At 35.8% G+C, this 15,519-nt stretch overlaps 1 protein-coding gene across 1 annotated transcript in view; it reads left to right on the top strand.

Annotated features, from left to right (window-relative positions):
• tpcn1 (two pore segment channel 1) overlaps positions 1–15,519 on the top strand; it is a 33,380-nt gene that overhangs the window by 3,234 nt on the left and 14,627 nt on the right. Inside the window, exons 2-20 of the mRNA XM_083904958.1 lie at positions 661–797; positions 2,094–2,270; positions 2,735–2,848; positions 2,965–3,095; positions 4,387–4,475; positions 4,705–4,739; positions 4,899–4,957; positions 5,281–5,380; positions 5,464–5,580; positions 6,191–6,315; positions 6,767–6,815; positions 6,914–6,977; positions 7,066–7,110; positions 7,205–7,261; positions 7,345–7,398; positions 7,989–8,061; positions 8,212–8,319; positions 8,413–8,574; positions 8,702–8,817. Coding sequence (XP_083761084.1) covers positions 661–797; positions 2,094–2,270; positions 2,735–2,848; positions 2,965–3,095; positions 4,387–4,475; positions 4,705–4,739; positions 4,899–4,957; positions 5,281–5,380; positions 5,464–5,580; positions 6,191–6,315; positions 6,767–6,815; positions 6,914–6,977; positions 7,066–7,110; positions 7,205–7,261; positions 7,345–7,398; positions 7,989–8,061; positions 8,212–8,319; positions 8,413–8,574; positions 8,702–8,817 — 1,812 coding nt within the window. The remainder of the gene's footprint in view (positions 1–660; positions 798–2,093; positions 2,271–2,734; positions 2,849–2,964; positions 3,096–4,386; positions 4,476–4,704; positions 4,740–4,898; positions 4,958–5,280; positions 5,381–5,463; positions 5,581–6,190; positions 6,316–6,766; positions 6,816–6,913; positions 6,978–7,065; positions 7,111–7,204; positions 7,262–7,344; positions 7,399–7,988; positions 8,062–8,211; positions 8,320–8,412; positions 8,575–8,701; positions 8,818–15,519) is intronic.

A 15,519-nucleotide genomic window follows, 5' to 3' on the forward strand; every position in this document is an offset into this window, starting at 1 on the left:
TCACACTCCAGCTGCAGGAGGCTGCAGAGTCATTTCAATGTGCAAGTGTTCAAGTCGCATTGTGCTGTTGCCGGCCTCTAAAGCATCTCTTATTAACGTGTTTGGAAGAGACACTTACTTCTAAAGAAGCAACGAAGCAACCACTGTCGGTAATTTTGGAGTCGTCCTCCATCTTTGCTTGGATATTTGTGGATCTGTGAGGACACCGTGCATCAGGAGTTCACTGTGTGCCTGGAGTTCGCATCAGGCCTGAATGGAATGTTTGACCATCTGCATGTTCCAGATGTGCGTGGACGCTGGAACAAGACCAGCGCGCTGTGAATGACCGAAACTTGTTCGTCAGACCTGAGGGACCTTGATATACTCTCGGAGCAGAGCACGCGTACACTCGGAGCTGATCAATGGAGTGTGTATGCAGCGAGACAGCTGGGTACCATGACGATCATATTCATAATGAGAGTCCTGTCGTCTTTTCCTCCTACGCCTTACAATTAGAGCTGAACTCCATTGGTACGAACACGCTCCTCTCCGTTTCTGAGCCAAATATGAAAATGATACTGTGTTTTCTTTCTTGTGCGACAAAGATACAAAGATAAACATTAGATGAAATAGTTTCTACGAACTGTTTCACACACTGACACGTCTGTTCTCTTCTTCCAGATGGAGGTGGAGGCAACTACGACATAGTGAGCAATGCCGTGATCTCCACTCCGGGCCCGCAAAACTACAGAGACCAGAATGTGTCGTTACGACAAAGCTGGGAGATGAACTACCAAGAGGCGGCCATTTATCTACAGGTACAGACGATGTGGTCATATGATCGTGGGGTTTATTGCACTCGTGCTGCTACTTGTAGATGATTAAAGTGCATGATTTCCATCATGAACACCTGCGGGAAGTCATAAAATCCTTTTATAGTATTTGTGGAAGTGTGATGTACAAAAGAGGGACAAACAAATGATTACATATCCTGGATAATGATTAGCTTTTTATAAAAAAAACCTCTATTTCTTGTGAGCCACAGTTTATTTGAAAAGGTAGAACATTATTGAGATCTTTAAGAGGGTAGATGTAAGTTTTGTTGGCCTCACCAGTTCTCAGCTGCATAGATAACATGTCCATAGATCAGAGCACTGTCAAATGTTGCCCAGACATGTTTTTTTCCTGGCTGACTTGCTAAAACACGCTTTATTTTGAAAATAAAAACACAATACACAATAAAAACCATCAGCTGGTGACTGAAGACATGTGCCTTACATGTGTTTTTTTTTCCATCAGCTAATTTTATAATGGTTTGAATGTTTAATATTTAATATGTTTAATATTAAAACAAGCTTTCTGATTTTTGGGTTCCTTTTATGTGAATATTTTCTGGTTTCTTTGCTCTATATAAGACATCAATCTGGAAGAGTGAATAATTAATTAAGTGAGACAATAATCAACAGATTAATCGATTGTGAAAATAATCATCCCTCGTCCAGTGTGTAGAATTTAGCAACAACTGATTGTGAAGAAATCATGGTAGCCTTTATTTATCATTAAAACTCAAAAGATGTATAGTTTGTTAACTTAAAAACACCAGTGCAGTGCCCGTAGGAAGTATGTATTCCTATAGTGGGCGCTGAAGAAGATTTTTCAGTTATGGTAATGCATAATGATAAGGAACGTAATCTAGCTATGCAGCTAGCTACGCTAATGCTAATCGGAAATGAAAACATTTGCGTTGTGCCCAATGAGGTTGCTAATGCTAATTGTAGCCTCGCTAGCTTACCTTTGGAAATGGGTTCGCCAAGTTAGCCGCAAAGCAGTAGCATGCTAATGCAAAATATGTGCTCGCGTATAGACAGACACAAATTGCTTGATAGATAGATAGATAGATAGATAGATAGATAGATAGATAGATAGATAGATAGATAGATAGATAGATAGATAGATAGATAGATAGATAGATCATTCTGTTCATGAAAGCAACAATTCATACGTTCAGGTGATTGTACATGCAAAAAAATACGTACATGTCTCATGATTTTATTTAGTTTTTCTGCCAAATGGAATTCATTTCACCTAAATTCACTTAAATCTTTGGCACACAGGAAGGAGAGAACAATGATAAGTTCTTCACGCACCCTCGGAACCCGAAGGCCCTGGCGGCGTACCTCTTCGCTCACAACCACTTGTTCTACATGATGGAGCTGCTCACAGGCTTGCTGCTGATGATGCTGTCGCTGTGCGAAGCTCCCGCTGTGCCCTCGCTGCGCCTGGACGTCTATGTGAGTGAACACGGGAACTTTGACTTTCGTCATATCGATTCAGATTCAGATCCAGACAGGTACTCGATTATTCGCGATATAGTCGACATTAATTCGTTATAAGGTAGTCGCAGCCCTAAAATTGACCTTTTCTCACTGGCTTTCAGCTGTGGTTGAGCAGGAAACCTTGGATTTCATTGTTACTTCCCACAAAGTGAGACTGAAGTATTGTTTTTAGTGGCTCTGATTGTCTGTTTGTTTGTGCTTCCACACTTATGACCAACAGAGGCCGCCAGAGGCTTGTTGCGTGAATGGGGTGAAGTTTGCCATCTCTGATTGCCTTATTCCTGGAGAACTTCTTTATTCTTTTTCTGATTTTGTCCAACTGCAAATGCGCTATAGAAATAAACTCGTATACACACACTCAGTTTCCTGTTAAAATCCTCCTCGGCGTGTGTGTGTGTGTGCGTGATATTTCCATGCAGGTTCATGCCACTCTGGAGCTGCTGGCTTTGGTGGTGGTGGCGTTTGAGTTATGCATGAAACTCCGCTGGTTAGGCTTCCACACCTTCATACGACACAAGAGGACCATGGTGAAGGTAACGTTTACAAGATGGACGCTCTCTGATAGTGTACCCTCTCTGTTACTGTATAATATTCATGATTTCTTTTTATAGCTCATGTTGTTGTTGATGTTGTTGTTGTCCTGGTGCAGGCATGTGTGCTGCTGCTACAGTTTGTGGAGGCCATTGTGGTTCTGATCAGACAAACGTCTCACATGCGAGTGACCAGAGCTCTGAGGCCCATATTCCTGGTAGACTGTAGATACTGTGGTGCTGTGCGTAGGTACGTCATGATACGACATGGACTTTAGATTAGGGCATCAACTAACGATTATAATCTGTGGATTATTTTCTTGACTATTTGTTTGGTCCATAAAAACATCAGAAACATTTTGGAAAAATGTAGATCTGTGTTTTCCAAACCTGGAAATGATGATGTTCTCAGAGGTCTTGTTTTGTCCATAAGCCAAAATGTCTCAGTTTTAATGATTTCTTTGTCAAATAAACCAGAAAATATTCACATCAAAAATCTTGTTTTAATTAATTAAAAAACACTGAAACAGATTATCAAAATGGTTTCAAGATTAATTAAGTAATAGATTTATAATCGAAAAAACATTGCAGCCCTACAATACGTTGTAAATATTAAGATAAAATTGATGTTGCTGTTTATGATCTGAATTACATACTTGAAATACATTTGTTAGCTTTCATTTCAACTAGGGCGCAAATTTATCACAAACTCTTTGAAGTTTTTTAATTAAAGGTGCATTATGTAATAAATCTAAAGCAACTGGCCATAAAATCCTCCTAATATGTCACAGAGACTCAGGAATAATGTTCATATAACAAACTGAACTCACCAACAACAACAGAACAGACAAAATATTTGCATTAAAAAAATATTTTGCAGACTGCAAATCATGTTTATGTTTTGAAATCATGTTTTGGCATGTGGCGCCACCTACCGCTGTCTACCCATTGTTGCAGTCGGTAGAGTCTCAGCTGCCTTGCAACCACGGGTTGCCAGTTACAGTACGTCTGAGCTACAATGGCGTAGAAAAACGAAACCTAAAAGACCTCTGTATTTTGAATTTGAGTGTAGTAACTGTTTTTGGCCACATTCTTAAATATGTTTTCAGATTTTTCACCTTGTTAAATGTGAATATTTTCACAATATTTTTGTTGCTCCATATAACAAAGAAATCATTAAAACAGAATATTTTTGATCTGTGTGCAAAACAAGACATTTGAGAACATTATTGTTTCCAGGTTGAGGAACATTTTTTTTTATATTTTCTGACAATTTATGGACCAAACTAGCACTCAATTTTCCCGAGAAAATGTGATGGATCTCTTTGGATGTTTGATATTTTAATAAAGGACTTTTAAGAGACCATGAAATATTGCATATAAACAGGGTCATATTCTGCCGGTGCACGTTTAATCGGGCTTAAAATGAAACTGAAGATTTTGTTCACTATGACATTGAAAAACCCTAACATGATATTTTGTCTGTGCTGTGTGTTAAATGCATTCTTCACTGACGATGGTTTTCTTTTCTGTCGACTTAGAAACTTACGTCAGATCTTCCAGTCCCTCCCTCCTTTCATTGACATCCTCCTGCTGCTGCTTTTCTTTATGGTTATATTCGCCATCCTGGGTAAGAATATGTTGGGATTACATTTTTTTCGCTCAAATTTATCAATAATAAATGAAATGCCAGATTTGTCAGCTTCTGATCGAGCCTCTAATCGATTTACTGAGAAAATAATCAACAGATGAATTGATGATGAAAAGCTGTAGCTAAGATTAAACAATGTTTTCAGTGGGGCTAAGTTTTTCTCTTTCTGTTTCTCTGTGTGTTTGATTTGATCTCTTTTATCTTGCAGGTTTCTGCCTCTTCTCCACAAACACGGCTGACCCGGTACGTGGACAGCTCTTATCTGCTCTGACACGAGTGTGCCGCACTCACGGTTTTAGGTTCATGCTCTGTGCGATTCTTCTTCTTCTGTTTGGTTCTAGTCTCTGTTGTGGTTGCGTTTCCTGTCTCAAAAACACATCTCTCCCCTCTCTCCTCTCACAGTACTTCAACACTCTGGAGAACAGCCTGGTCAGTCTGTTTGTGCTGCTGACCACAGCAAAGTAAGACCGCCGCGACTCAATTCGTCGTTCTGTTCTTATTTCCTTTGAGCACACGTGGCACGCAACTGGCGCTTTTCATCTTTTAGAGCACAGAGTGGTTGTATTTTCTCACATGGTTCCAGCTTTAAAACTAAATTCTGAACCAGCCAGTGTGTTTGTGATGAAAGAAAATGAGTGTGGCACCTGAAAAGTTGCAGGGTCACAATAAACCAGTGATTTCCAGTGAAAACAGCAAAGAAAATGTCCCTGAATACCGGTACAGCAGCAAAACTGGAACTTTGGTTTCACTGATTACACATCTCCCTGTTTCCTCTTTCTCGTAGTTTCCCGGACGTGATGATGCCGGCGTACTCCAAGAACCGCTGGTCCTGTATCTTCTTCATCGTTTACCTCTCTATAGAGCTCTACTTCGTTATGAACCTGGTACAAAAAAAACACCAAAAAAACATAGAATAGCTTCTCAAAATGTAATTTACTGACTTGAGTTTCTCTCTGTTCTTCTGCAGCTCCTGGCAGTCGTGTTCGATACGTTCAACGATGTGGAGAAGATGAAGTTTAAATCCCTTTTGCTTCACAAGCGCTCCGCTATCGACCACGCCTTTCAGCTGCTCGTTAGCCGACAGGTGCCGCTTCAAAAATGGGATCTAGAGATCTAGACCTCGCTTCATATTCCTGAACAATACAGGCCTGGTCATCTTCTTGCAGTCGGGACAGGGAGCAACTTTCTGATCTCATATTTGTTCTGTGCATTTTAGTGTCAGCCTCTAAAAAACACAACAAAGATCCCACAGACACTACGTGGACTAAAGTATTTAAGTTTTTTAATGAGGCTTTGGGCTTAGCTCCAGTGAAGATCATTTTCTATTCCAACATGATTGTGTCCCAGTGCACAAAGCATTGACTATAAAAGACGTGGTTTCGAGCCTGATCTCATAAATGAGTACAAATTCACACAGAAACACTTCTTTCAAGAAGCTGTTCTAGCTGCAAAAGGGTGACCAACTCCATATTAAAGTCCTGTAGATCTTTTTTAGATCTCAGTCAAGCAGCATTCTACATTCTCATTAATGCATATGAGGTACTGCAAATTTGATATCTAATCTGAACACATTTCCAATATCAGGTGATCCAGAGGAAGTCGGTTACCAAGCTCTAACTGTAACATAATAGTGTTTCATTTTCTTTCATAAAAAAACTCAGTCCCTGCTGTCTTTTTTTCCCCTCCCCCTCCAGAGGCCGATGGGTGTGTCGCTGAAACAGTTTGACGGCCTGATGCGTTTCTACAGACCGCGCATGTCTGCAAGAGACCGATTCCTCACGTATAAAGCTCTGAACACATCGGGGGCTCCTATGCTCAGGTAAATAAATGACTGACTTTATTTACACTGTATATCCTGTAGTGCTGGGCGCGTTAACGCTGTATCGGCGGTTAATGCCCGTTGACGTCATGTTTATGTGACTCCGGATTGTTAAAATGAATCTCTAAAGTAACGCTAAACTTTAAAAACAGAGGCACACATACGCAGTACACAGGTGTGTATGCAGGTGGTTATTTGTAGCGCTGCTCTTTTCGTTTAATAAACAGACCAGTTCGACTATAGGCGCGCTAAGGGCGCTAAAAGGGGCTAATGCAGCTAATGGAGCTAACTGGTAAACGGTGCCTGGACTCTGGTGTCACGGCACGTAAACATGACGTCACACGCGTCTTTTTCCGGTCAGTCGTCACGGAAATGCGTTTACATGTGTTAACCTAGTGCTCTATCCTGTATTTATTAGCATAATTACATCTTCTTGTCTGCTCTGCCACAGCCTACAGGACTTTTATAAGTTCTTTGAAGTCACTGGTCTTAAATGGAAGGTAAGTAAGTTTCAGAAAGTTCAACTTTTAGTTTCATTCTTGCTGCTGTTTTTAAAAATAAATGCACACGTGCTGTGTTTTTGCGTTGCGTTACTCAGGCACGACGGAGCGGAGAACATTGGTTCGACGATCTTCCTCACACGGCCTTCCTCATTTTCAAAGGTAGGTTCTCTGTTTCTGTTCTTTTTGCTCGCTGCACTCGACTAATCTTAATTCCTTATTTTCAGTGCTTACTTCTCTACTTTAATAGGGATCAACCTGCTGGTGAAGTCGAAGGCCTTCCAGTATGCCATGTGTGAGTGCAATCACTTTTACGTCCTCCCCTGTTTCGCAGCTCTCCTCCTCAGAGACGCCGTTTAAACTGTTTTAATGTGTTCACGTGACTGCAGATGTGGTGGTGGCCATCAACGGTGTGTGGATCCTCGTGGAGACGTACACGCTGAACAGTAAGACTTCTCTATTTAACGTGATCACGTGTGAGTGAGGGACTGTGTACAGATGTGTCTCACCTCTTCCTGTCCTCCTGCAGGTGGACATTCCTGGTCCAGATTTGTCCCCTGGAGTTACATTGTTTTCCTGACTAGTGAGTATGCTGTCTCCCAGTCACATAAAAACACTCATAACAATAGTCATAAAATTTGCCAAAGAGTACATATGTATAATATACACTTAACAGCCACTTTATTAGGTACACAGGGGTAAGAAAACCTACACTACGGTTCAAAAGTTTGGGGTCACCTATACAATTCTTTTGTGTTTTCCATTAAAAGTCACACTTTTTTTTTTCATCAAAAAAGTTGCAAAATGAATAGGAAACATGTACATATGTGCCTATGTACATATTCCATTAAAAACCAGACGTTTGCAGCTGGAATAGTCGTTTACCACATTAAAAATGTATAGTATATATATATATGTATATATATTATTATATATGTATATAATGTTATATTCATTTAGAGTTGCAACTCACAATTATTTAAACAATTGTTTAATCTGTCAGTTATTTTCTCAATTACTTGAGTACTTGTTTGTTATGTTGATCAGTGCTTGAAACCAGAAAATATTCACATTTATTTATAAAAAAAAAAAAAAAAAGACTAATTGATTAATAATAACATGTATTATATAATTTTATATAATAACCTCCGGCTCTATCCTTCCATTTTTCAGTTTATGGAGTTGAGGTGTTATTAAAAACAGCAGGTCTGGGACCAACGGCTTATTTCAGCTCTGGGTGGAATCTGTGAGTAATGTTTTATTTTTATTTATTTTTTCTAATTAATACCTGATATGAACTGGAGACTTGTGGCACAGCGGATCAAACTAATACTCAGTATTCTTAACACACTTCATTATGATTTGTGCTCACGCTGACTTTCCTCGTCTTGTCCAGGTTCGACTTCTCTGTGACGGTGTTTGCCTTCCTGGGTCTGGTGGCTCTTGCGTTCAACATGGAGCCGTTTTATTTCGTTGTGGTGCTCAGACCATTTCAACTGCTCCGGTGTGTTTTTCTTTCTACTTCAACCGTTCAAGCAGGCACTGTTACATGCATAGTACATACACTGTCTCACAGCTGCCAATCTATCTATCACAGGTTGTTTAAGATAAAGCAGAGGTATCGCAATGTGTTGGACACCATGTTCGAGCTCTTTCCCAGGATGGCAAGTCTCGGTTTGACCTTAATCATCTTCTACTACTCCTTTGCAATCGTGGGAATGGAGTTCTTTGCAGATAAAGTTTACCCAAACTGCTGCAAGTGAGTGATGCTGCTCTCCTAAACATTCTCCTATATCTTGTTACATAAGAATATTAATTATATTAATTCTTTAATTAATTAATTATTTCATTCATTCATTCATTCATTCATTCATTCATTCATTCAGCACCAGCACAGTGGCAGACTCCTACAGACAGTTCAACGTCACACACGGCAACAACACCGTTCTGGAAGAAGGCTACTACTATCTCAATAACTTCAACAATATTCTCAGCAGCTTTGGTAAATCATCTCGTACATGATAATCATAGTCGATTCATTTTAACCCTGTACATTGAAACAGTAAAACACAACTCCTGTGCGGTGTTAGGTAGGTATAGGTCACATCTTCTTAGGTGTTTTTGAGTCAAAGTTGTGATTAATTTGATATATATATTTTTACTTTTTTTTTTCTTTTTTTTTTAAATGGGAGTAACAATAATTGTGCAGAAGTCACAAAAAAAAAAACAACGAGCCAAGCTAAGTTTGAACTTTGATATTTCCAAGTATGACTTATCACATTTTGGACAACATACTAAATGTTGACTTTTTTTTTGTAAAAATTTGTATGACATACTAACCTATGACTTTTTTGGCACGATTTTGGATGATATACTAAATTATGACGTTTTTGTCAAATTTTGCACCATAAAAATTTTTTCCCAAAAATTGTCAAATTTTGGACGACAGTTTAGCATGCCATTTTTGTCAAATTTTGGAAGGCATAGTATAGTATGACATTTTTGTCAAATTTTGGACAACATAATTTAGCATGACGTTTTTGTCAAATTTTGGGCAACATAGTATGGCATGATGTTTTTGTCAAATTTAGGACCAAAATTTCTTTCCAAAAAAAATTCAATTTTGGGACGACATAGTATAGTATGTCGTTTTTGTCAAATTTTGGACCAAATTTTTTTTTCCAAAAAAATGGTCAAATCTTGATCGAAATACAATAATATGCCGTGTTTGTCAAACTTTGGACGACGTATGAAGTTTTTGTCAAATTTAGGACCAAAAAACTTTTCCAAAAAAATTGTCAATTCTGGGACAACATAGTATAGTATGTCGTTTTTGTCAAATTTTGGACCAAATGTTTTTTCCTCAAAAAATCATCAAATCTTGCCCGCAATACAATAATATGCTGTGTTTGTCATATTTTGGACGAAGTATGACGTTTTTTGTCAAATTTAGGACCAAAAAACTTTTCCAAAAAAATTGTCAATCCTGGGACGACATAGTATAGTATGTCGTTTTTGTCAAATTTTGGACCAAATTATTTTTTTCCAAAACAATGGTTAAATCTTGATTGAAATACAATAATATGCCGTGTTTGTCAAACTTTGGACGACGTATGAAGTTTTTGTCAAATTTAGGACCAAAAAACTTTTCCCAAAAAATTGTCAATTCTGGGACAACATAGTATAGTATGTCGTTTTTGTCAAATTTTGGACCAAATGTTTTTTCCTCAAAAAATCATCAAATCTTGCCCGCAATACAATAATATGTTGTGTTTGTCATATTTTGGACGAAGTATGATGTTTTTCGTCAAATTTAGGACCAAAAAACTTTTCCAAAAAAATTGTCAATTCTGGGACAACATAGTATAGTATGTCGTTTTTGTCAAATTTAGGACCAAAAAACTTTTCCAAAAAAATTGTCAATCCTGGGACGACATAGTATAGTATGTCGTTTTTGTCAAATTTTGGACCAAATGTTTTTTCCTCAAAAAATCATCAAATCTTGCCCGCAATACAATAATATGCTGTTTGTCATATTTTGGACGAAGCATGACGTTTTTTGTCAAATTTAGGACCAAAAAACTTTTCCAAAATAATTGTCAATCCTGGGACGACATAGTATAGTATGTCGTTTTTGTCAAATTTTGGACCAAATGTTTTTTCCTCAAAAAATCATCAAATCTTGCCCGCAATACAATAATATGTTGTGTTTGTCATATTTTGTACGAAGTATGATGTTTTTTGTCAAATTTTGGACCAAATGTTTTTTCCAAAACAATGGTTAAATCTTGATTGAAATACAATAATATTCCATCTTTGTCAAACTTTGGATGACGTATGAAGTTTTTGTCAAATTTAGGACCAAAAAGCTTTTCCAAAAAAATTGTCAATCCTGGGACGACATAGTTTAGTATGTCGTTTTTGTCAAATTTTGGACCAAATGTTTTTTCCTCAAAAAATCATCAAATCTTGCCCGCAATACAATAATATGCTGTTTGTCATATTTTGGACGAAGTATGACGTTTTTTGTCAAATTTAGGACCAAAAAACTTTTCCAAAAAAATTGTCAATCCTGGGACGACATAGTATAGTATGTCGTTTTTGTCAAATTTAGGACCAAAAAACTTTTCCAAAAAAATGGTCAATTCTGGGACAACATAGTATAGTATGTCGTTTTTGTCAAATTTTGGACCAAATGTTTTTTCCTCAAAAAATCATCAAATCTTGCCCGCAATACAATAATATGCTGTGTTTGTCATATTTTGGACGAAGCATGACGTTTTTTGTCAAATTTAGGACCAAAAAACTTTTCCAAAATAATTGTCAATCCTGGGACGACATAGTATAGTATGTCGTTTTTGTCAAATTTTGGACCAAATGTTTTTTCCTCAAAAAATCATCAAATCTTGCCCGCAATACAATAATATGCCGTGTTTGTCATATTTTGGACGAAGTATGATGTTTTTTGTCAAATTTAGGACCAAAAAGCTTTTCCAAAAAAATTGTCAATTCTGGGACAACATAGTATAGTATGTCGTTTTTGTCAAATTTTGGACCAAATGTTTTTTCCTCAAAAAATCATCAAATCTTGCCCGCATTACAATAATATGTTGTGTTTGTCATATTTTGGACGAAGTATGATGTTTTTTGTCAAATTTAGGACCAAAAAACTTTTCCAAAAAAATTGTCAATCCTGGGACGACATAGTATAGTATGTCGTTTTTGTCAAATTTTGGACCAAATTATTTTTTTCCAAAACAATGGTTAAATCTTGATTGAAATACAATAATATGCCGTGTTTGTCAAACTTTGGACGACGTATGAAGTTTTTGTCAAATTTAGGACCAAAAAAGTTTTCCAAAAAAATTGTCAATTCTGGGACGACATAGTAAAGTATGTCGTTTTTGTCAAATTTTGGACCAAATGTTTTTTCCTCAAAAATCATCAAATCTTGCCCGCAATACAATAATATGCTGTGTTTGTCATATTTTGGACGAAGTATGACGTTTTTTGTCAAATTTAGGACCAAAAAACTTTTCCAAAAAAATTGTCAATCCTGGGACGACATAGTATAGTATGTCGTTTTTGTCAAATTTTGTCAAATTTTGGACCAAATGTTTTTTCCAAAACAATGGTTAAATCTTGATTGAAATACAATAATATGCCGTGTTTGTCAAACTTTGGACGACGTATGAAGTTTTTGTCAAATTTAGGACCAAAAAACTTTTCCAAAAAATTGTCAATTCTGGGACAGCATAGTATAGTATGTCGTTTTTGTCAAATTTTGGACCAAATGTTTTTTCCAAAACAATGGTTAAATCTTGATTGAAATACAATAATATGCCATGTTTGTCAAACTTTGGACGACGTATGAAGTTTTTGTCAAATTTAGGACCAAAAAGCTTTTCCAAAAAAATTGTCAATCCTGGGACGACATAGTATAGTATGTCGTTTTTGTCAAATTTTGGACCAAATGTTTTTTCCTCAAAAAATCATCAAATCTTGCCCGCAATACAATAATATGCTGTTTGTTATATTTTGGACGAAGAATGACGTTTTTTGTCAAATTTAGGACCAAAAAACTTTTCCAAAAAAATTGTCAATCCTAGGACGACATAGTATAGTATGTCGTTTTTGTCAAATTTTGGACCAAATGTTTTTTCCTCAAAAAATCATCAAATCTTGCCCGCAATACAATAATATGTTGTTTGTCATATTTTGTACGAAGTATGATGTTTTTTGTCAAATTTAGGACCAAAAAACTTTTCCAAAAAAATTGTCAATTCTGGGACAACATAGTATAGTATGTCGTTTTTGTCAAATTTTGGACCAAATGTTTTTTCCTCAAAAAATCATCAAATCTTGCCCGCAATACAATAATATGTTGTGTTTGTCATATTTTGGACGAAGTTTGATGTTTTTTGTCAAATTTAGGACCAAAAAACTTTTCCAAAAAAATTGTCAATTCTGGGACAACATAGTATAGTATGTCGTTTTTGTCAAATTTTGGACCAAATGTTTTTTCCTCAAAAAATCATCAAATCTTGCCCGCAATACAATAATATGTTGTGTTTGTCATATTTTGGACGAAGTTTGATGTTTTTTGTCAAATTTAGGACCAAAAAACTTTTCCAAAAAAATTGTCAATTCTGGGACAACATAGTATAGTATGTCGTTTTTGTCAAATTTTGGACCAAATGTTTTTTCCTCAAAAAATCATCAAATCTTGCCCGCAATACAATAATATGTTGTGTTTGTCATATTTTGGATGAAGTATGATGTTTTTTGTCAAATTTAGGACCAAAAAACTTTTCCAAAAAATTGTCAATTCTGGGACAGCATAGTATAGTATGTCGTTTTTGTCAAATTTTGGACCAAATGTTTTTTCCAAAACAATGGTTAAATCTTGATTGAAATACAATAATATGCCATGTTTGTCAAACTTTGGACGACGTATGAAGTTTTTGTCAAATTTAGGACCAAAAAGCTTTTCCAAAAAAATTGTCAATCCTGGGACGACATAGTATAGTATGTCGTTTTTGTCAAATTTTGGACCAAATGTTTTTTCCTCAAAAAATCATCAAATCTTGCCCGCAATACAATAATATGCTGTTTGTCATATTTTGGACGAAGAATGACGTTTTTTGTCAAATTTAGGACCAAAAAACTTTTCCAAAAAAATTGTCAATCCTAGGACGACATAGTATAGTATGTCGTTTTTGTCAAATTTTGGACCAAATGTTTTTTCCTCAAAAAATCATCAAATCTTGCCCGCAATACAATAATATGTTGTGTTTGTCATATTTTGGACGAAGTATGATGTTTTTTGTCAAATTTAGGACCAAAAAACTTTTCCAAAAAAATTGTCAATTCTGGGACAACATAGTATAGTATGTCGTTTTTGTCAAATTTTGGACCAAATGTTTTTTCCTCAAAAAATCATCAAATCTTGCCCGCAATACAATAATATGTTGTGTTTGTCATATTTTGGACGAAGTTTGATGTTTTTTGTCAAATTTAGGACCAAAAAACTTTTCCAAAAAAATTGTCAATTCTGGGACAACATAGTATAGTATGTCGTTTTTGTCAAATTTTGGACCAAATGTTTTTTCCTCAAAAAATCATCAAATCTTGCCCGCAATACAATAATATGTTGTGTTTGTCATATTTTGGACGAAGTATGATGTTTTTCGTCAAATTTAGGACCAAAAAACTTTTCAAAAAAAATTGTCAATTCTGGGACAACATAGTATAGTATGTCGTTTTTGTCAAATTTTGGACCAAATGTTTTTTCCTCAAAAAATCATCAAATCTTGCCCGCAATACAATAATATGTTGTGTTTGTCATATTTTGGACGAAGTTTGATGTTTTTTGTCAAATTTAGGACCAAAAAACTTTTCCAAAAAAATTGTCAATTCTGGGACAACATAGTATAGTATGTCGTTTTTGTCAAATTTTGGACCAAATGTTTTTTCCTCAAAAAATCATCAAATCTTGCCCGCAATACAATAATATGTTGTGTTTGTCATATTTTGGACGAAGTATGATGTTTTTTGTCAAATTTAGGACCAAAAAACTTTTCCAAAAAATTGTAAATTCTGGGACAGCATAGTATAGTATGTCGTTTTTGTCAAATTTTGGACCAAATGTTTTTTCCAAAACAATGGTTAAATCTTGATTGAAATACAATAATATGCCATGTTTGTCAAACTTTGGACGACGTATGAAGTTTTTGTCAAATTTAGGACCAAAAAGCTTTTCCAAAAAAATTGTCAATCCTGGGACGACATAGTATAGTATGTCGTTTTTGTCAAATTTTGGACCAAATGTTTTTTCCTCAAAAAATCATCAAATCTTGCCCGCAATACAATAATATGCTGTTTGTCATATTTTGGACGAAGAATGACGTTTTTTGTCAAATTTAGGACCAAAAAACTTTTCCAAAAAAATTGTCAATCCTAGGACGACATAGTATAGTATGTCGTTTTTGTCAAATTTTGGACCAAATGTTTTTTCCTCAAAAAATCATCAAATCTTGCCCGCAATACAATAATATGTTGTTTGTCATATTTTGTACGAAGTATGATGTTTTTTGTCAAATTTAGGACCAAAAAACTTTTCCAAAAAAATTGTCAATCCTGGGACGACATAGTATAGTATGTCGTTTTTGTCAAATTTTGGACCAAATGTTTTTTTCCAAAACAATGGTTAAATCTTGATTGAAATACAATAATATGCCGTGTTTGTCAAACTTTGGACGACGTATGAAGTTTTTGTCAAATTTAGGACCAAAAAACTTTTCCAAAAAAATTGTCAATTCTGGGACGAAATAGTATATAGTATGTCGTTTTTGTCAAATTTTGGACCAAATGTTTTTTCCTCAAAAAATCATAAAATCTTGCCCGCAATACAATAATATGCCGTGTTTGTCATATTTTGGACGAAGTATGATGTTTTTTGTCAAATTTAGGACCAAAAAACTTTTCCAAAAAAATTGTCAATTCTGGGACAACATAGTATAGTATGTCGTTTTTGTCAAATTTTGGACCAAATGTTTTTTCCTCAAAAAATCATCAAATCTTGCCCGCAATACAATGATAATATGTTTGTCCTATTTTGGACGAAGTATGATGTTTTTTGTCAAATTTAGGACCAAAAAACTTTTCCAAAAAAATTGTCAATCCTGGGACGACATAGTATAGT

The sequence above is a fragment of the Microchirus variegatus genome (genome assembly GCF_963457635.1).
Source record: "Microchirus variegatus genome assembly, chromosome: 18".
NCBI lineage: Eukaryota > Metazoa > Chordata > Actinopteri > Pleuronectiformes > Soleidae > Microchirus > Microchirus variegatus.